We start from the raw sequence: 21,213 nt of genomic DNA, 5'->3' as shown, positions 1-21,213 counted from the left end.
AGCTTGTCTGGCTCAATGGAACCAATGGAATAGTCCCAAAACTCTTATCTGCAGAGGGCTGGTATTGGTGAAGGCTTCAAGAAACATACTTTTTTGAATCAGCAGTGTGACTTATTTGGTTGGAGCAAAAGCCTGCTGCACCCTGGCCTGAGTGAACGTACTTGCCTCTATCTGACAGTTTGAACCTGAGAAAAAAATACCTGGGGATCTGAAATTGGCCTGCAGTTTTCCTCACATTCTTCAGTGGCATGTCTTTCTACATTCACTTCCATTGAAAAATTTATAGATATTGCATAATTTTACATTATGCAGACCGTTTCTTCAGTATGTGTAGGCCTACCTGAGTAAACAAATGATACAGTATGTTGACTTAACAGGCATTAGAAATGGGGCAGATACATTATGTACACACCATAATTAGCCTTTATATTCCCAATGTTGGTTACAGAGAGATTTAAAGGACACTTTATTATTTCCATTGTGAACCTGGATGACAGGTTATGGAGCAATTGCTGATGCAAATGTACAGTGCCTTCAGAAAGTATTCACACCCCTTGACCGTTTCCACATTTTGTTGTGTTACAGCCTGAATTTAAAATTGATTAAATTTAGATTATTTGTCACTGGCTTACACACAATACCCCTTAATGTAAAAGTGGAGTTATGTTATTAGACATTTTTACAAATTAATTAAAACTGAAAAGTATTCAACCCCTTTGTTATGGCAAGCCTAAATAAGTTTAGGATTAAAACGTACTTAACAAGCCAAATAATAAGTGTGTGCAATAATAGTGTTTGACATCATTTTTGAATGACTACCTCATCTCTGTACCCCACACATACAATTATCTGTAAGGTCCCTCAGTCGAGCAGTACATTTCAAACCACAAAGACCAGGGAGGTTTGCCTCGCAAAGAAGGGCACCTATTGGGTAAAAAAACAAAAAACAGACATTGAATATCACTTTGAGCATGCTGAAGTTATTAATTACGCTTTGGCTGGTGTATCAATACACCCAGTCACTACAAAGATACAGACGTCCTTCCTAACTTTAGTTGCCAGAGAGGAAGGAAACCGCTCAGGGATTTCACGATGAGGCAAATAGTGACTTTAAAGCAGTTGCAGAGTTTAATGGCTGTGATAGGAGAAAATGTAGGATGGATCAACAACATTGTAGTTACTCCACAATACTAACCTAATTGACAAAGTGAAAAGAAGGAAGCCTGTACAGAATAAAAATATTGCAAAGCATACATCCTGTTTGCAACAAGGCACTAAAGTAATGTGCAAAAGCAATTAACTTTTTGTCCTGAATACAAAGTGTTATTTTTCGTCAAATCTTCTATATTTTCAAGCATAGTGGTGGCTGCATCATGTTATGGGTATGCTTGTAATCGTTAAGGACTGGGGAGTTTTTCAGGATAAAAAAAGAAACCTAGAGGAAAACCTGGTTCAGTATGCTTTCCACCAGACACTGGGAGATGAATGAAGTGAGAGGAAATGTGAATTATTATTTGAATTATAGTTAATGGCCATTTTTGTAGGGATTGATACATTCTTTGTAAGGGAAATCAAGTAAAAAATGTCAAAGTCAAAACTACAAACTTCAGAAGCCTTTTTAAACCTCAAATATGCACTACAAGTTTTACATTTAATGCATTGCAGGAAAGTTCTTCTGCAACAGGATGATAAAATGAAGATCCTACATCTTGTGTTGAGGTGAGCCCATTCCATTGGTGGTAGACACTTATTAAGAGGAAAGCGCATGATAAACATTAGCCATCCCTCATTGACTCAATAATAGAGTTAATGTGCATTCCATCTCTACAACATTCTCCTACTATAACAGGGTTTCCTGATCCTTAGGGTATTACTGATTGTGACCGGTCAGCTGACACCAATTTAATCAGTTCACAAGTGCTAATCTTACTGTAGTTTAATCGGTGGGTACTCTAAGGTGAAAAGGGCCGATAGCTTGCCTGTCTCTGGTACAATAAAGTAAAGGCGAAACACTGTCAAGTACAGCTTAAGTATTTGAAAGACTTCAAAGACTATTAGAACCCAGTTCTGATGCAGTGTGCACAGTGCAGAAAGGTTGTTGTAGGGATAAGTGTTTTAGCATAAAACAATCCCACCGAGGCACTAATATACTGTAAATATGCTGTGGGCTGATAAAACTCTAAAACTGTATCCCCCTTGATTCTCGCTAATGAAAAGCGTGAAAATCTCAGCGGCAGGCAGCAGGCTGCACTTGGAGCAGCAGAAGCACATGGCTCAGATAATTGACCAACAGATTTATCCCCAATGTTCCCCTCTCAAGGCCAGAGAACTTGGACTTTCTGTTGTTTACCCTCTTCCAAAAGGCCGGAGACCCCGTTGTCTGCGTTTTGCCGTTCAACCGTAGGCACTCTCGGCTCTCTCTTTCTCTTTCTCCCTCTCTCTCTCTCCTTCTTCATCTGTATGCTCTCTCAGCTCTTTTTCAGTCTCTCTCCCCGCGCTTTCTCTTTTCCTCTACACCCCCCCCCCTCTCAAGGGGGGTCAAAAGCTTTAGAATACCTACTTCATTCAAGGATTTTTCTTTATTATTTACTATTTTCTACATAGTAGAATAATACTGAAGACATCAAAAATCATGTAGTAACCACAAGTGTTAAAAAAATCAAAATATATTTTATATTTGAGATTCTTCAAATAGCCACCCTTTGCCTTGATGACAGCTTTGCACACTCTTGGCATTCTCTCAACCAGCTTCATGAGGTAGTCACCCGTAATGCATTTCAATTAACAGTTGTGCCTTCTTAAAAGTTAATTTGTGGAATTTATTTCCTTTTTAATGCGTTTGAGCCAATCAGTTGTGTTGTGACAAGGTAAGGGGGTATACAGAAGATAGCCCTATTTGGTAAAATACCAAGTCCATATTATGGCACGAACAGCTCAAATAAGCAAAGAGAAACGACAGTCCATCATTACTTTGACATGAAGGTCAGTCAATACGGAACATTTCAAGAACTTTGAACGTTTCTTCAAGTGCAGTCGCAAAGACCATCAAGCGCTATGATGAAACTGGCTCTCATGAGGACCGCCACAGGAATGGAAGACCAGAGTTACCTCTGCTGCAGAGGATAAGTTCATTAGAGTTACCAGCCTCAGAAATTGCAGCCCAAATAAATGCTTCACAGAGTTTAAGTAACAGACACATCTCAACAACTGTTCAGAGGAGACTGTGTGAATCAGGCCTTCATGGTCGAATTGCTGCAAAGAAACCACTACTAAAGGACACCAATAAGAAGAAGAGACTTGCTTGGGCCAAGAAACACAAGCAATGGACATTAGACCAGTGGAAATCTGTCCTTTGACCTGGAGTCCAAATTTGAGATTTTTGGTTCCAACCGCCGTGTCTTTGTGAGACGCGGTGTGGGTGAATGGATGATCTCTGCATGTGTATTTCCCACTGTAAAGCATGGAGGAGGAAGTGTTATGGTGTGGGGGTGCTTGGCTGGTGACACTGTCTGTGATTTATTTAGAATTCAAAGCACACTTAACCAGCATGGCTACCACAGCATTCTGCAGCAATACGCCTTCCCATCTGGTTTGGCCTTAGTGGGATAATCATTTGTTTTTCAACAGGACAATGACCCAACACACATCCAGGCTGTGTAAGGGCTATTTTACCAAGAAGGAGAGTGATGGAGTGCTGCATCAGATGACCTGGCCTCCACAATCCCCCGACCTCAACCAAATTGAGATGGTTTGGGATGAGTCGGACCGCAGCGTGAAGGAAAAGCAGCCAACAAGTGCTCAGCATATGTGGGAACTCCTTCAAGACTGTTGAAAAGCATTCCAGGTGAAGCTGGTTGAGAGAATGCCAAGAGTGTGCAAAGCAGTCATCAAGGCAAAGGGTGGCTATTTGAATAATCTCAAATCTCAAATGTATTTTGATTTGTTTAAAACTTGTTTGGTTACTACATGATTCCATATGTGTTATTTCATAGTTTTGATGTCTTCACCATTATTATACAATGTAGAAAATAGTTTAAAAAAAAACTTGAATGAGTAGGTGTTCTGAAACTGTTGACCGGTAGTGTGTGTATATATATATATATATATATATATATATATATATATATATTTTTTTTTTTTTTTTTAATCAATTAGTATATTTGAGTTTAACCACAATATTTGTTGTAGTATTTGTTCTGTCTTTTCTGGTGGATTAAACTGAAATTGCAACCACATTTCTATGGCTTGTTTTAAAAATAGGATATTTTGGAGATTATTTTATTTTCAAATAACTGAAAGTGAGAGGTTGTAATCTGAATAAAGGGAAAAAGGCCATTCTTGAACATATATCACAATTATAGTTTTAACTATGTTTTGAGACTATACAGTGTTTACATTTACATTGTTTACAAACATTGGCGTAAAACAAGCTTATATTTTGGGTTCTGATGGGGTACGACAGTTGAACTAAACTCACGAGGCATGTACAGTGGGGAAAAAAAAGTATTTAGTCAGCCACCAATTGTGCAAGTTCTCCCACTTAAAAAGATGAGAGAGGCCTGTAATTTTCATTATAGGTACATGTCAACTATGACAGACAAATTGAGGAAAAAAAATCCAGAAAATCACATTGTAGGATTTTTTATGAATTTATTTGCAAATTATGGTGGAAAATAAGTATTTGTTCACCTACAAACAAGCAAGATTTCTGGCTCTCACAGACCTGTAACTTCTTCTTTAAGAGGCTCCTCTGTCCTCCACTCGTTACCTGTATTAATGGCACCTGTTTGAACTTGTTATCAGTATAAAAGACACCTGTCCACAACCTCAAACAGTCACACTCCAAACTCCACTATGGCCAAGACCAAAGAGCTGTCAAAGGACACCAGAAACAAAATTGTAGACCTGCACCAGGCTGGGAAGACTGAATCTGCAATAGGTAAGCAGCTTGGTTTGAAGAAATCAACTGTGGGAGCAATTATTAGGAAATGGAAGACATACAAGACCACTGATAATCTCCCTCGATCTGGGTCTCCACGCAAGATCTCACCCTGTGGGGTCAAAATGATCACAAGAACGGTGAGCAAAAATCCCAGAACCACACGGGGGGACCTAGTGAATGACCTGCAGAGAGCTGGGACCAAAGTAACAAAGCATACCATCAGTAACACATTACGCCGCCAGGGACTCAAATCCTGCAGTGCCAGACGTGTCCCCCTGCTTAAGCCAGTACATGTCCAGGCCCGTCTGAAGTTTGCTAGAGTGCATTTGGATGATCCAGAAGAGGATTGGGAAAATGTCATATGGTCAGATGAAACCAAAATAGAACTTTTTGGTAAACTCAACTCGTCGTGTTTGGAGGACAAAGAATGCTGAGTTGCATCCAAAGAACACCATACCTACTGTGAAGCATGGGGGTGGAAACATCATGCTTTGGGGCTGTTTTTCTGCAAAGGGACCAGGACGACTGATCCGTGTAAAGGAAAAAATGAATGGGGCCATGTATCGTGAGATTTTGAGTGAAAACCTCCTTCCATCAGCAAGGGCATTGAAGATGAAACGTGGCTGGGTCTTTCAGCATGACAATGATCCCAAACACACCGCCCGGGCAACGAAGGAGTGGCTTCGTAAGAAGCATTTCAAGGTCCTGGAGTGGCCTAGCCAGTCTCCAGATCTCAACCCCATAGAAAATCTTTGTTGGGAGTTGAAAGTCCGTGTTGCCCAGCGACAGCCCCAAAACATCACTGCTCTAGAGGAGATCTGCATGGAGGAATGGGCCAAAATACCAGCAACAGTGTGTGAAAACCTTGTGAAGACTTACAGAAAACGTTTGACCTGTGTCATTGCCAACAAAGGGTATATAACAAAGTATTGAGAAACTTTTGTTATTGACCAAATACTTATTTTCCACCATAATTTGCAAATAAATTCATAAAAAATCCTACAATGTGATTTTCTGGATTTTCTCTCCTCATTTTGTCTGTCATAGTTGACGTGTACCTATGATGAAAATTACAGGCCTCTCTCATCTTTTTAAGTGGGAGAACTTGCACAATTGGTGGCTGACTAAATACTTTTTTCCCCCACTGTATAAGTTATATTCTTCAAGATTTCATGGATATATATAATTAATTTATAAGTAAAATAAAAGACGTAGCAACTAATGATTCTAGCTTTAAATATTCAAGAAAAATCATATTCCCGACACGCTATCTTGACAAGATGACAATAATCAGTTTGAAGACATAATCTATTACCTGGCCCTCTACTATTCAACTATGTTCCTCTAAAGCCAAAGATGAATACCAGTCCCTGTAGTGGGAATTAACTTGTGAAAGATCGATTCTGTAGATTTGCATGGCTATCGTACCAATGCACACAAAGCATGCATAAACAAACATTGGTCATTTCCCGCAAGAGGAGATAACTTGGCACTTGTTTGCACATTCCTCACCTCAAGTGTGGGTCATCATTCACAATCAATGAGATCAGTGTAAAATAACAAAGCATCAGTATTGCTCTAAATCTCTACAGTCAGACCCTACTAGGGAGGACGCATGTACATTTGCAATTTGGCATATCACTTTAAAATACAGAACATCACTATGTGTGCATTCTCGGAAGTCCGACATCTGTCGGTCAAACAAACCTTTTGGGTAGGAAATCGATAGGTTTGCTAGGGACGAATCAATTAGATTTACAGGAGATTATTAACATTGACGCCCACCACTCAGCGTCACAAGTGCGTTATCGATTCGATTCAAAAGTGTTTGTCCTGTCCTCCCACATCAAGCACATAAGCCAAGTGACCCATCTATCACTGGTTTTGTCTTATTTGACAAATGCCTGGTATGTCGACATTAGGATGTGAGCTATGGCAGATCAGAGATGTTTGAGTTGGGTTTTGCTGGAAATGATGTTGGACCTCACTGAAAACCGGACCCTCGTTCAAAGGTGAAATCCGTCAAAAGTGAACACTGAACTGAGCCACAGGCAGGTGACCCCGATGTTTCAACATGACATGGCAATGAGGATTTTTTTTAAAGCCTTGTTTGTCAAAGCACGGAGGAAGAAAATAAACATAATTGTTTAGATCTTCAAAAATATTACCCACTTGGCACAGACGTCAATTCAACATCTATTCCACGTTGGTTCAACGAAATTACATGGAAACAACGTTGATTCAAACAGTGTGTGCCCAGTGGGTAGGGACGTTAGAGAAATATTAGAGCTGCAACATATAGTAATGTGACACATCCAGTACAGTGAGGGAAAAACGTATTTGATCCCCTGCTGATTTTGTACGTTTGCCCACTGACAAAGAAATGATCAGTCTATAATTTTAATGGTAGGTTTATTTGAACAGTGAGAGACAGAATATCAACAAAAAAATGCAGAAAATCGCATGTCAAAAATGTTATAAATTGATTTGCATTTTAATGAGGGAAATAAGTATTTGACGCCCTCTCAATCAGAAAGATTTCTGGCCCCCAAGTGTCTTTTATACAGGTAACGAGCTGAGATTAGGAGTACACTCTTAAAGGGAATGCTCCTAATCTCAGCTTGTTGCCTGTATAAAAGACACCTGTCCACAGAAGCAATCAATCAATCAGATTACAAACTCTCCACCATGGCCAAGACCAAAGAGCTCTCCAAGGATGTCAGGGACAAGATTATAGACCTACACAAGGCTGGAATGGGCTACAAGACCATCGCCAAGCAGCTTGGTGAGAAGGTGACAACAGTTGGTGCTATTATTCGCAAATGGAAGAAACACAAAAGAACTGTCAATCTCCCTCGGCCTGGGGCTCCATGCAAGATCTCACCTCGTGGAGTTGCAATGATCATGAGAACGGTGAGGAATCAGCCCAGAACTACACGGGAGGATCTTGTCAATGATCTCAAGGCAGCTGGGACCATAGTCACCAAGAAAACAATTGGTAACACACTACGCCGTGAAGGACTGAAATCCTGCAGCGCCCGCAAGGTCCCCCTGCTCAAGAAAGCACATATACAGGGCCGTCTGAAGTTTGCCAATGAACATCTGAATGATTCAGAGGAGAACTGGGTGAAAGTGTTGTGGTCAGATGAGACCAAAATCGAGCTCTTTGGCATCAACTCAACTCGCCGTGTTTGGAGGAGGAGGAATGCTGCCTATGACCCCAAGAACACCCTCCCCACCGTCAAACATGGAGGTGGAAACATTTTGCTTTGGGGGTGTTTTTCTGCTAAACGGACAGGACAACTTCACCGCATCAAAGGGACGATGGACGGGGCCATGTACCGTCAAATCTTGGGTGAGAACCTCCTTCCCTCAGCCAGGGCATTGAAAATGGGTCGTGGATGGGTATTCCAGCATGACAATGACCCAAAACACACGGCCAAGGCAACAAAGGAGTGGCTCAAGAAGAAGCACATTAAGGTCCTGGAGTGGCCTAGCCAGTCTCCAGACCTTAATCCCATAGAAAATCTGTGGAGGGAGCTGAAGGTTCGAGTTGCTAAACGTCAGCCTCGAAACCTCAATGACTTGGAGAAGATCTGCAAAGAGGAGTGGGACAAAATCCCTCCTGAGATGTGTGCAAACCTGGTGGCCAACTACAAGAAACGTCTGACCTCTGTGATTTCCAACAAGGATTGTGCTACCAAGTACTAAATCATGTTTTGCAGAGGGGTCAAATACTTATTTCCCTCATTAAAATGCAAATCAATTTATAACATTTTTGACATGCGTTTTTCTGGATTTTTTTGTTATTATTCTGTCTCTCACTGTTCAAATAAACCTACAATTAAAATTATAGACTGATCATATCTTTGTCAGTGGGCAAACGTACAAAATCAGCAGGGGATCAAATACTTTTTTCCCTCACTGTAAGTCACAACTGGATTCACTCTGTCACAGATTATTTGTCATATATTTCATCCTGTCATTCTTTTGACTCTATTTTGGATGAATTTCCTGTATTTTGTGAATGAGAAGGTGTGGTACACTACGTGATAACAATCTTAGATCCGGATTCATTCGAAGCATCGGGTCTAGGTGGAATCTTTCACAAAAATAAACTGTCATCTGCAATCTGACACCTGAGCTAAAACAACCAGAGGGGTTGTCACTGAACGAATAGGAGAAGGGATTTTTCGCTTCTTATCTTAGGATCACGAAAACTCTTCTTCTCTCCCAGGTGAATGTCTCGCATTTCATCACCATGACTGACTGGTCTGAATACTTTACATATGAAAAGAACACCACATAAGAAGAATCAACCCAGCGACAGGAAGTAGATTTTTCAGCCCCCGATCCGGAATTTCACAACCCTTTGGACTCAGATAAGGTCTCCCTGTCTCTCACAGCGTATGTAGCGAGAGACAATAATATTATTCACTGAGCAGTCCCCCTTTAAGTCCAAGAATGTTGCCAACAAAGACAGAAATGTGTAACAGCAGCTTTATATTGAATTTTAGCAAATTACATTAAGGCTGCTTTAAATTAGATAGTGCAGTTAACAAGGAGGTGGCACATATGGAGTATCTATAGAAACACTTATGTGCCTCGGATTAAATAAGATAGCATAATGGTTTATTTGTCAGTGTGTTTTCTAGGGGTCATTGGAGATTAAACGTTGCAGTCATTGCCTAAAATTCATATGACTTATATTACATCTCAAAAAGGGCCATATATATCTGAGTTAAACCTGTTTTGACACTGACAGGACTCAAACAACTTGAAGAGAACAACTATCTAGCACCAAGTTTGAACTAGTATACTTGAAACTCAAGACAAGTGAGAATTTCTACTCCAGGGGTGGCCAACACTTCCTGGAGAGCTACTGGATAGGCAGGTTTTTGCTCCAGCGCTGCCCTAACACACCAGTATCAGCTCTTTATCAAGTCCTGATGAGCAGCTGATTAGTAAAAATCAGGAGTGTAGGGCAGGAACAAAAGCCTGCACACCCAGCAGCTCTCCTGTTCTACTTCAACACACCAATTGCTGTAGTTATTTCGGGACATAAGGACAACATTTAAAGAAAATAGTGAATCTAAGCCTGACCATGGTCTATTTCTCCTGGGAATGTGGTGGCATTTTTTCCAGCCAAACTAATCCAGCATGGTCTGTTCCATAAATTACTTTTATGATTTGCAAAATAAAGATAAGGGGATTAAGCCCAGGGGGAAACACAAACCTGTAAGTCTGCTAATGTAAAAATAGATACTAGAATTTGGTCATTTCCACGTAAAGGACCAGCGAGCACCAACATAGGAGCATGTCAAATGAAAGCTGTGTCAATATTTTTTTAGTTAATTAAGGCACATATACATTTTCAACCATTTTCAACCGTTTTTTTTGGAATAAGCAAAGGCTTTGATTTCTGGTCAAACAGATGGAAAAGGGGTCTAGGAAAAAGTCTTAAAAGGTATCAGAAATACATCAAAACACAATACCGTTGAAAAATCCCTGCCAACTAATATCAACACTTATATTTCTTTTTGGATAATTGTATCTGCCTTACGTAAGTTTAAGGAACATTGCCTTGTGCCTTGAAATTCCATTACCAAAAACCAACATACAGTGCCTTCGGAAAGTATTCAGACCGTTTGACTTTTTCCACATTTTGTTACGTTACAGCCTTATTCTAAAATTGATTAAATAAAAACATATCCTCAGCAATCTACACACAATACCGCATAATGACAAAGTGAAAACAGGTTTCTCGAAAATTTTCGAAATGTATACAAAATAAAAAACAGAAATACCTTATTTACATAAGTATTCAGACCCTTTGCTATGGTACTCGAAATTGAGCTCAGGTGCATCCTGTTTCCATTGATCATCCTTGAGATGTTTCTACAACTTGATTGGAGTCCACCTGTTGTAAATTCAATTGATTGGACATGATTTGGAAAGGCACACACCTGTCTATATAAGGTCCCAGAGTTGACAGTGCATCTCAGAGCAAAAATCAAGCCATGAGGTCAAAGGAATTGTCCGTAGCGCTCCGAGACAGTATTGTGTCGAGGCACAGATCTGGAGAAGGCTACCAAAACATTTCTGCAGCGTTGAAGGTCCCCAAGAACACAGTGGCCTCCATCATTCTTAAATGGAAGAAGTTTGGAACCACCAAGACTCTTCCTAGAGCTGGCCGCCCGGCCAAACTGAGCAATCGGGGAAGAAGGGCCTTGGTCAGGGAGGTGACCAAGAACCTGATGGTCACTCTGACAGAGCTCTAAAGTTCCTCTGTGGAGATGGGAGAACCTTCCAGAAGGACAACCATCTCTGCAGCACTCCACCAATCAGGCCTTTATGGTAGAGTGGCCAGACGGAAACCACTCCTCAGTAAAACTCACATGACAGCCCGCTTGGAGTTTGCCAAAAGGCACCTAAAGACTCTCAGACCATGGAAAACAAGATTTTCTGGTCTGATGAAGCCAAGATTGAACTCTTTGGCCTGAATGCAAAGCGTCACGTCTGGAGGAAACCTGGCACCATCCCTAAGGTGAAGCATGGTGGTGGCAGCATCATGCTGTGGGGATGTTTTTTAGCGGCAGGGACTGGGAGACTAGTCAGGATCGAGGCAAAGATGAACGGAGCAAAGTACAGAGAGATCCTTGATGAAAACCTGCTCCAGAGCACTCAGGACCTCAGACTAGGGCGAAGGTTCACCTTCCAACAGGACAACGACCCTAAGCACACAGCCAAGACAACGCAGGAGTGGCTTCGGGACAAGTCTCTGAATGTCCTTGAGAGGCCCAGCCAGAGGCCGGACTTGAACCTGATTGAAAATCTCTGGAGAGACTTGAAAATAGCTGTGCAGCAATGCTCCCCATCCAACCTGACAGAGCTTGAGAGGATCTGCAGAGAAAAATGGGAGAAATTCCCCAAATACAGGTGTGCCAAGCTTGTAGTGTCATACCCAAGAAGACTCGATGCTGTAATTGCTGCCAAAGGTGCTTCAACAAAGTACTGAGTAAAGGGTCTGAATACTTATGTAAATGTGATATGTCCGTTTAAAAAATATATATAAATTAGCAAACATTTCTAAAAACCTGTTTTTGCTTTGTCATTACAGGGTATTGTGTGTAGATTTTTAAAAATATATATATTTTAGAATAAGGCTGTAACATAACAAAATGTGGAAAAAGTCAATGGGTCTGAATACTTTCCGAAGGCACTGTATCTTTAATATATTTTCACATTTCTCTACCTAATGAGGAGGGAGGATAATGAAAGTTCACAGACGTAACAAGTAAAGGTAGACCTATAAATTAGTTATAATCGACTGTAATATACGGAACTCTACTGTTCTGTACTCTACTGTAAAGTCAATATGTCACGTCATAGCTGACACCCCATTCTTTCTGCAGACATCATTGAATCTTAATTCGGAGCAGATATTTAACATAGTTTTTGGAAAACTTGGGCACATAAAAAAATGGAGGATTAAAAAAAAAAAAAAAACTTTGCATCGTCACAATTCTTCCAGTAAATGTTAAAAGTAGTCATTGTGCATAGAGTTGTATGGTTTGTTAAACTTTGAAATCAATGGTTTTTGTTTGGCATACATTTTAAGTGAGATTCCATTACCATGGAATTATCCATTTACCTATACCTACAGTATCTAGAAGTGTTTGTACCAGCTGCAAAGTTTGCACTTGTTTTTGTTAAATTGGGAATAAAATACACAGAAAAAAGCTAAACCATAAAACTCTTAATTTAAACTTGACCTTACATTAAAACTTATTTCACCCTTATTTTATCTTTATGTTCTGATGTGAATGTTTTTTTTTATTCCCTCATATACTTGCCAAAAATTTACTTGCCAGAAATTTTCAAGCTAAATATGTCCTATATGCAATTCATCCAACAGAGCAGCTGTGATTTGTGAGATATGATTTTATTGGACTAACACTGATAAGTGTTACTGAGTGGACACTCCCAAGTGACCTCCCCCTGGGTGATAAAGTGGGATATTCAGTCCTAAAATCAATGGAGCATTATTCACTCTCCACACACTCAATAACAGATGATGCCTAAATGGCTAACAAGTGCTGTATTGACATCGTTCTTGAAATCGTATGTGGCATCAAGTGTCAAATGTTAAAGTGTTCAAAGTGATTTCTAATAACTTTCCAGTAAATACTGATTTATGGTGAATTCTCAAAAGGTGGATTTAGTCTAGTGAAAACGGTATTGTGAAAACAGCAATGAGAAAGCTGCCCTCCTTGGTTGGAGAGGACATATCAATCGGGGAATAGCCGACATATGCTTGAGAGGCCAGAATTGTAACAGACTCTGGAGCCAAATGCCAAGGCTGGACAGAGTGTCCTTGATGTACCGTAGACATAGCTGATTATAACTAATGCCGTAGACACAGCCACTGAGGTATTTAGGCAGATTAATAAAATATATGCTAAACAACACTAAATCAATAAAAGCCAAGTCATGGAAGAAGAAAAACAAATCTAAAAGTTATTTGTTTACCAGCTTGGATACTGCTCAGTTTAGTGTCATATAGGGTCATACAGCATATCTGGAACCTCTTGCTGTAACACCTTATGGAAGGTGGTTTAAGGTCCTCCAGTCAAACAGACACTGTGTTCTTTAGATAGGGGACTAAAGAACATATAAAACATTTAAAAACGAAAAAGGTTGTAAAGACTCAGAACCCTCCTCTCAGGTCAACCCCCTACAAGACAACGACCATGCTGAACATGGTCTGGTCATCCAACCAACTGAACACGTTTCCAAAATCTGAATAATTGTGATATCAAAACAAAATATTCATAACAATCAGTTTCTTTCTTCCAAGAAACTGGGAGGTGTTCGAGGAAAGTCTTGATCACTCATCAAGCATTTAAAGAACCAAAAGCTTATTGACATTTTAACAACTTCCTTTCAACGTACATTGATACTTACTTGTATCATTTGAAACAGAGGCGTTACAAGCATTCCAGGTAGGGTTAGAGTGCACAGGTTGATGGGTAAAAACACTGTCATAAATGGAGCCTAGAGAAATTCAGCCCAGAACTTGACTCCACATGTTCTTGGAAGCAAGAAAGAAAGAAACGTTTCCATTTCTGAAATGGATTCCTTCCGTTAAAAACATTTGTGATACCTTTGTGTTGTTCACTTTGCTTCTTAATACGCAAGGCGGCACGAGCCAAGAGTTTACCGTCTCGGCATTGCAATTCAAATTGAGATACTGCATGAACCAGACACAAAGAAAGGACATACAGACAGAATATGTAGAAGACCTTTTGATACTTCATTCCAAATGTCACGAACTTGTATGTGTCAGACCGAGTTCCACCTTACCTACTCTGAGTTGATAAAATAAAACAATTTCTTCATGTATCTGGTAGTCTATGGTGCTTCTCCTATAAAATCAGGTGTGCCCTATACCCATCTGGTTTGTTGTTGTAGCTGTTCCCCACTACACCAAGTTTGACCTTTAGTGAGCCATCATTTAGCAGACACTCTTAGCCTTTTGCCTCTTAGTAGGCCGTTGTTGTAAATAAGAATTTGTTCTTAACTGACTTGCCTAGTTAAATAAAGGTTAAATAAAATAGAAAATAAATGATCCAGAGTAACTAGGGTTAGGTGCCTTGCTCAAGGGCACATCAACAGATTTTTCACCTAGTCGTCTCTGGGATTCAAACCAACGCTCTTAACTGCTACGCTACCTGTCGACCCCACTACATTACAGTATGTGGTTCAAGCTTCTTAAAGTCCTTGAATCTTTGGAATGCAAATAATTTGTGAAAAGGATTGCATGTTGACAGCTGCCTGGACCTTCTTTCAATGGATTAGAAGTTGTTACATTGACTGTGTGACTCCGTAAAGACCTTCTAGAGCTTTGCAGGACCGTATTTCTAATGAGTGTAGGCCTGATGAGCCGTGTGTGGCTGGCTGGTTTCACTGTTTTTACAACCCATGCAGTCTGTTCGAGGCCACAGGCAGGGTATAACTAGGTAAACTCACAGGGTTCTGTGTGGCAAATGCTTTTGTTGTCCTCTGTCCACAAATTCTCAAAGAGGAAAACTTGTCAGAGGCTAAAACACAGGGCTGGTCATTAGATGCCACAAATTGAGTTTGATGGACTTATCCTACACACCTAACTAGTCCTGTAAGTGCCTAGTGGAGCGAAGGTCAGAGCTACTTTTCAGGACAACAATTCTGTTCTATTTCCCACTTTTGCTTTTCTTTGCATCGAAAGAGGACACCATCCACTGAGAGTATCATCTCAATGCTAAGGCTATCTGGTAATGTCTATTAATATCCATGAACAATAATAATACAACATTGGCATCTCTACGAGGGAAGAATTCAGCTGAGTATGTCAAACCAGGAATAACATGCTTCCGACAAATGGGAGCCGAAAAAGCTTTCTCCGCAAATGCATTGCAATATGTAACATATGATTTTAACCTGCACAACAAAACAAAACCCAAAACCCATGATGACCCTTGACACAATAAAATTACCCTGAAATGCAGACGGCTGCAATTGAGAGCCTGGCAAGAGTTTCAGAGAACAATACCATCCATTGAATCAAAACAGCAGAAAACGTCACATCATTTCAGCATCCCTGGTATAAACTGAACTAGTTTCATATGAGAAGGACATTACATTAATCAATTTAAGATGGGTCTACAAATCAAATTATGCAAATTCCCCTTCCAGCTATTTACTTGCATTCAATAATTGAACTCTAAAAAGAAAAGGTTCCTGGAGTATCCTTTAGGGGTTCTTCAAATTGAAAGTGTGGGGGAACCCCTCTAAGTTCTTAGAAGAACCCTTTAAATGGATCCTCGAATAACCTTTTGAATAACCTTTTGCTGTTCATCCCGTTATTATTATTATTAATAAGGACATTAATAATAATAATATGCATAACAATAACAACAATAACACAATATTTTAGTTCTCAGTGTTTATTATGATTTTAGTGGCAATGCAGAATTAAAAATCTAAATATGACGTAAACTCCCAGCAGAACCCCAAGTCCAATGGCTATATCCTCTGGCGAGTTGATGTTAATGTGTTGATGTTCTCCGTATCCATAGCCAGAATGATTTTGCAGTGCATGGTGATTGAACAGGTTTCCTGTTATATTCATCAGAGGTGTAGGGAGGGTGAAGTCTGTGAATCCAAAAAATTTTTATTATACAGATGATTAACAAAACATGCACATGTCAGTATTCATACCTTGTTTTTTTTTAGGTGAATGTGAATGAAAAAAACTGTTTTGATAATGGTTTTCATACACATATCTTGTCCACAATGTAGAGGCCTATGGGACATTCATTGAAGAGGTAAGGGAGGAGGATGGTAAATGTGCTCTGCATAACATACCAATACCAATTGACATACCTTTGTATGCCTTTTTGTCTGTATACCTGCAGACACAGACACCAAAGTGAGCAGTTCAGTCATCTGCACCCAATACAGCTAACCTTCAACATATTCTTATAGCCTACATATTCTTACCTCTTTGTTGATTGATATCCATTGAATTGTGTCCATTTTCTGTTTTAGAAAGATTTACACAAATATGAAAAGATAGATGGTATCATCGTAAAACAATAATAATTTTAGATCATACAAGGGACAAAACTTACCTTAAATTGAGGAGATCTTTACATTTTTCAGTTAAGTGCCTTCACCTGCTGTCCTTTCAAATTCAAATCCAAATGTTTCAGTTGGGCAGTTGGTTCCTGCAAGAACCCCCACCAGCTAAGGAGGTTCCTCGATGAACCCCACCTCCTATGGGGTTCTTGGAAGAACCTTTTGGGGGCCATTTTCAGTGCCAAGAACCCTAAGGTTCTTCAAAGAACTTTGAGGATCTTAGAAGAACCCTTGTTGAACCCCTACTTTTTAGAGTGTGCATTCATTTTATCAAGGACCTTGTTACATTGTTATTAACACACAGTTATTGAATTCTTAAAGACATTGAGGATCACAATTATACTGATAAACCAATGATACTTGTTATTAGCAGTGCTGATTCCATATGTATTCTTATAAGTCTGTGTTATAGTGGAAACAGAGGGAACATGTCTAAGAAGTAAATTATTACAAATTAATTCAATTCAAACAATCAATTCAAACAATGTACTGAAGATGAACACTAATTGCCATAGACACAAACCAGGATAATTTGGGTGTGAGCCATAAGCAAGGGTCCTTCCAGGATCTACCTTTTGTTCAAGCTGTTGTGTAAAACCAGGCAAAAAAAAGGAACAGTCAGCTATTCTTACTCAAAGATGAACAATAACTCAATTATTGTCTCTCATGATGAGGTCTGTTAATTACAGAAGAAAATATAAGAAAATCATGTCAGCATTTTATAGTTCAATTTACATCAATTTTAGTAGGCTACCCAAAAAGGAAAAATCATTCTTCATTGTAAATTATAAAAAATATCAGACTTTATAGTGGCTTACTGTAGAAGGTAGTGGATGAAAAATTCAAATTCACCTACATTTCCATCTAATACGACTGTGAATTCATCTGGCAAGCAGAATATGTTATTTAGTCTATATCACAGGAAAGGAAACGACTGCTAAATATGTCTGACTGCACTATACATCGAGAACTGTAGAATAGAATAAAATAGACACCAGAATTGTCCATCCATTTTGGTTAGAATGGAAATGTGTCCCTGGCTTTTGCCCAACATCCCCAGACAAACACCTAATCAGATCGGACACTTCCACAATCTGCTAACAATCTGGTGTGTTTTGAAACTAGCGGGAGTCCCAGACAGATAGCACTCTGGCCAGATCAGAGGGTCACCTACTGCTGGTGGTTGTCCACAGAGGAGCCAGGGGGACAAGGGGCAGTCCCTGCTCCATGGGAGACCCCCGTCTGTCATCACCACCATCTGGACTGGAGACCCACTTTGGCACAACACCACACCAGATTTGGTCTCCTCTTTCCCAGTGGTGGCTAATGTGCCAAGACAGTTTAGACATGGAACAGGCGATGGACAGTCCCAGAGCTGCTATGCAACTTCTTGTGGGTTAATTAGGTAAAAAATAAACGATAGACTATTGTACTTTAATTTGAAGTCTGATGTGTAATGTTTGATGTGTAAGGAGTGATGATGCAACTTTAGTTTAGGCCTATATTCATGGTATTTCTGTTCATGAAAATAATTATTTTGTTTAGAAATTGCCTTAAGACAGTAACGCAGTGACAGGAAAAAACATTGCAGAGCTCTATGTACATATATGAAGCCCTTAAGCAGGTGTTCAGAAAGGTAGTCTAAATAGCTCTCATAAATCAATAGTAGGCTATTCATTTGATTTTTTTCATAGCAATTGATACAAATGTATTTGCCTACTGCCTTTGTCTACTGATCCATAGAGATAAATGCTATTGAAATCATGTGACACATCTTCGGAATTAGGCTACATGATGTGGATGTCTCCTTTAAAAAAAAAAAAAGTTTGGCAGACTTTTCCTCCGACCAACAAACAGGTTACTGTGTTATATCCAGTAGAAGAAGCATTGTCATTTATAATTCCGTTTCCGTGTCAATCATTCCGTTTAAGTAAGTATGCTAGGCTAACCTAGTACTCATTCCCACATTTATCAGATTACCCACAAGCATAAACGTGATAAAGTCGGTCTCACACCTACCTTTCTTGTGCGCTGTCAGTGTCACGCAGCAGCCCACGCAGAACAAGGCAGCAAGAACTATTCCAGTTTCAGGTCTCATTGTTTCCAAAATGTGTTATATTCAATGAAATTGCAGGATAAACTTCTCCATAGTCTTGGGCGAACACCCCTTTATGTGATGTATCTACCCCCGTTTTACGTCCAGGGGCGGTAATAGGTGTGACTATTCGGATAGGACTTCGTTGCGCTGGCACTCTCTCCCGGCGATTGGTCCTCTTCAGTCTGTAGCATCGCAGTCAGAGCAACGTTGCATTGTTTTGACGTCATTGGGAAGGAGTGTCGTTCGAAAGCACAGCGGCCAAGTACAAAGTTATATCAAGCATGGTCTTTCACAATCATAGGCCAATCCATGCGTTTAAGCCCTGGCTGGAATAACATTTCATTAGGTTGATATGTTCATATTGCAAGTAGGCTACATGCCTAGGCTTCTTATTGCAAGCTATTGTCTAAACAGGGTCATTCAACCTAGGGTGATGGATCTACCCCCCAGGTACTGCAGGGGGTCTGCCCCCAAAAAATATTTTAAAAGAAAGAATACCTTAAAAATATATACATTCTTTCAATGTTTTTATGAATATCGCTAGCAACAACAGAATAAATAACTTTTTTAATTACATAGGCTACCTACAGTAGAAAAAAGTATAATATCTTCTTTCTAATGATGTCAACTTTATTTCTCAACTCCTAATATTGCGAAAATTACAATCATTGGAGATAATTACACTCACTGGAGCAGAGTATGGGAGTGGAGTTGAGTAGTCAGAAATCCCACTCATTGCTCCACATCTTTGCTTACCGCTCCGGTGCTCAACCTCCTTTCCCCACTCCACAAACAATCTCTTGACTGCTCACAGAAAACATTTACTGCTGCTCCAAATTCGTTCCATTCATTTTTTGTTTAAAAATATAATTTAACAAACACCCCTTCTACCTTTGTGACTATGGTTTGGAAGTAGGCCATCTTAAGGAGCTTCAACATTTCAACAACATGTCAAAGGCTATTACACAAGGACCTACCTGATGATATGTGGCTGCTGTGTTAAAAACTAACTTGCTTTTTGTCTAATCTATTGATGATCAGATAATTAAGTTGTAACTGGCTCTGTTGCGCTCATGGGCGTCATGCACCACAAAAATCTGAGGGGCACAAAGTATGGGCCGGAGGGGGGCTAGTCCCCCCATCTGGAAGTTGGAGAATTTTGAATTTTTCAAACACCTGAAACTGCTTTTCCCTGCAATCATTATGCTTAATTCTATGCCAAAAATGTTTAATTTTCTGCATATCTAAGCATACCTCTTGAGCTGTCTGTATCCTCATGACTGGTGGTTATTTTTTTAAAGAAACTAAATATGCTTCTCTGCATCTCTGCTAAAATCTGGGTAAAAGATTTAAAGGAATGTGAGTCTTATTCAGTACGTTTAGCAATTGCTTGCTTTTATAAAGTCTACCAACCTTGCTACTCTAACTTGATTGATAGCCTGGAAATGCTTCTTGGTAGCTAGTTATGAAGTTGTGAGATTGGGAACCTATCTGACCTAGCTAAAGTCAACGTCATAAAATTGCTACAGATGTAGGATCTTAATTTGATCACCCTGTTGCAGAAGAAATGTCCTGCGATACAGGACATTTAAAACTTGTAGCGTATTTGAGGTTTAAAAGGTTTCTGAAGTTTGTAATTTCCACTTTGAAATTACAGACTTGCTTTTCCCTTACGACAAATGTATCAACCCCTACTAAAATGTCCATTAATTATAATCCACATTTCCTATTGCTGCAAGATTATTTTCCTGCTGTAGCAAACTGGCTCTCAAATTAAGATGCTGCATCTGTAGGTGGCTAGTAGTACAGGGTTTGGGGTTTTCTGGACAATTTGACCAGGAAGATTTTGATTTACCAGACACTTGAGAAATTTACCAGACATCCATATGCATTCAGATCCGACCTGGCGCAGCCAGCGCCATCAATAAACGAGGGATGTTGACCAAATGAGCCACATTTACATGTCATTAAAAACAGCCTATAACAAATTACAAAGACACTATTCCTTGTGTTTTGATGTGTAGTGTATGCAAAACTTTATAACTTATAATTTTTGTATTGTTTTTTTCTTCTCAAAAACAATAATTGTCCACCTCACGGTTCAGCTGTCGGTGATTTGAGCACTAAATGCATGAGGGCATTGCATGCGTAGGCCTATAGGCTTTGGAGTCCACTGTATGATATTAATATAAAAATATATATTTATAAAGGAAGAGAAGCTTAGGCCTAGCTCCAGAGAGAAAGAGAGAGAGATAGAGATATGCCGGCGGCATGCTATGACACCGACATGTATTTCTTTATGTCAGATGGCTACTGCGTCTGCTATACACATTTAAGCGTACAGGGGGCTAATTCGTTAATTTTCAGAATATTTTGGCTAAAGATAAGCATTATATTGTTAGATTATAGGAGTAACTCTGGTAGGCCTAAAACATTATTTCTCACCTCAAGTTCATCTGTCAGAGTCAGTTGGAGCGCGGGTGCGCACTGCCTT

The 21,213-nt window shown here is 39.7% G+C and overlaps 1 protein-coding gene across 2 annotated transcripts in view; it reads right to left on the bottom strand.

The window, feature by feature from the left end:
• LOC311102790 (melanoma receptor tyrosine-protein kinase-like) overlaps nt 1-18,908 on the bottom strand; it is a 56,114-nt gene extending 37,206 nt beyond the window's left edge. The window contains exon 1 of one of the 2 annotated variants that reach the window (XM_084144203.1): nt 18,641-18,908. In XM_084144203.1, coding sequence (XP_084000329.1) covers nt 18,641-18,719 — 79 coding nt within the window. In that variant the 5' untranslated portion in view covers nt 18,720-18,908. The remainder of the gene's footprint in view (nt 1-18,640) is intronic. The other variant, XM_084144204.1, reaches the window with a different exon arrangement.
• Nucleotides 18,909-21,213: the final 2,305 nt, after the last annotated feature.

Source organism: Coregonus lavaretus (genome assembly GCF_964263955.1).
Source record: "Coregonus lavaretus genome assembly, chromosome: 2".
Taxonomy (NCBI): Eukaryota; Metazoa; Chordata; class Actinopteri; order Salmoniformes; family Salmonidae; genus Coregonus; species Coregonus lavaretus.
This window is presented reverse-complemented; position numbering and strand designations above follow the sequence as displayed.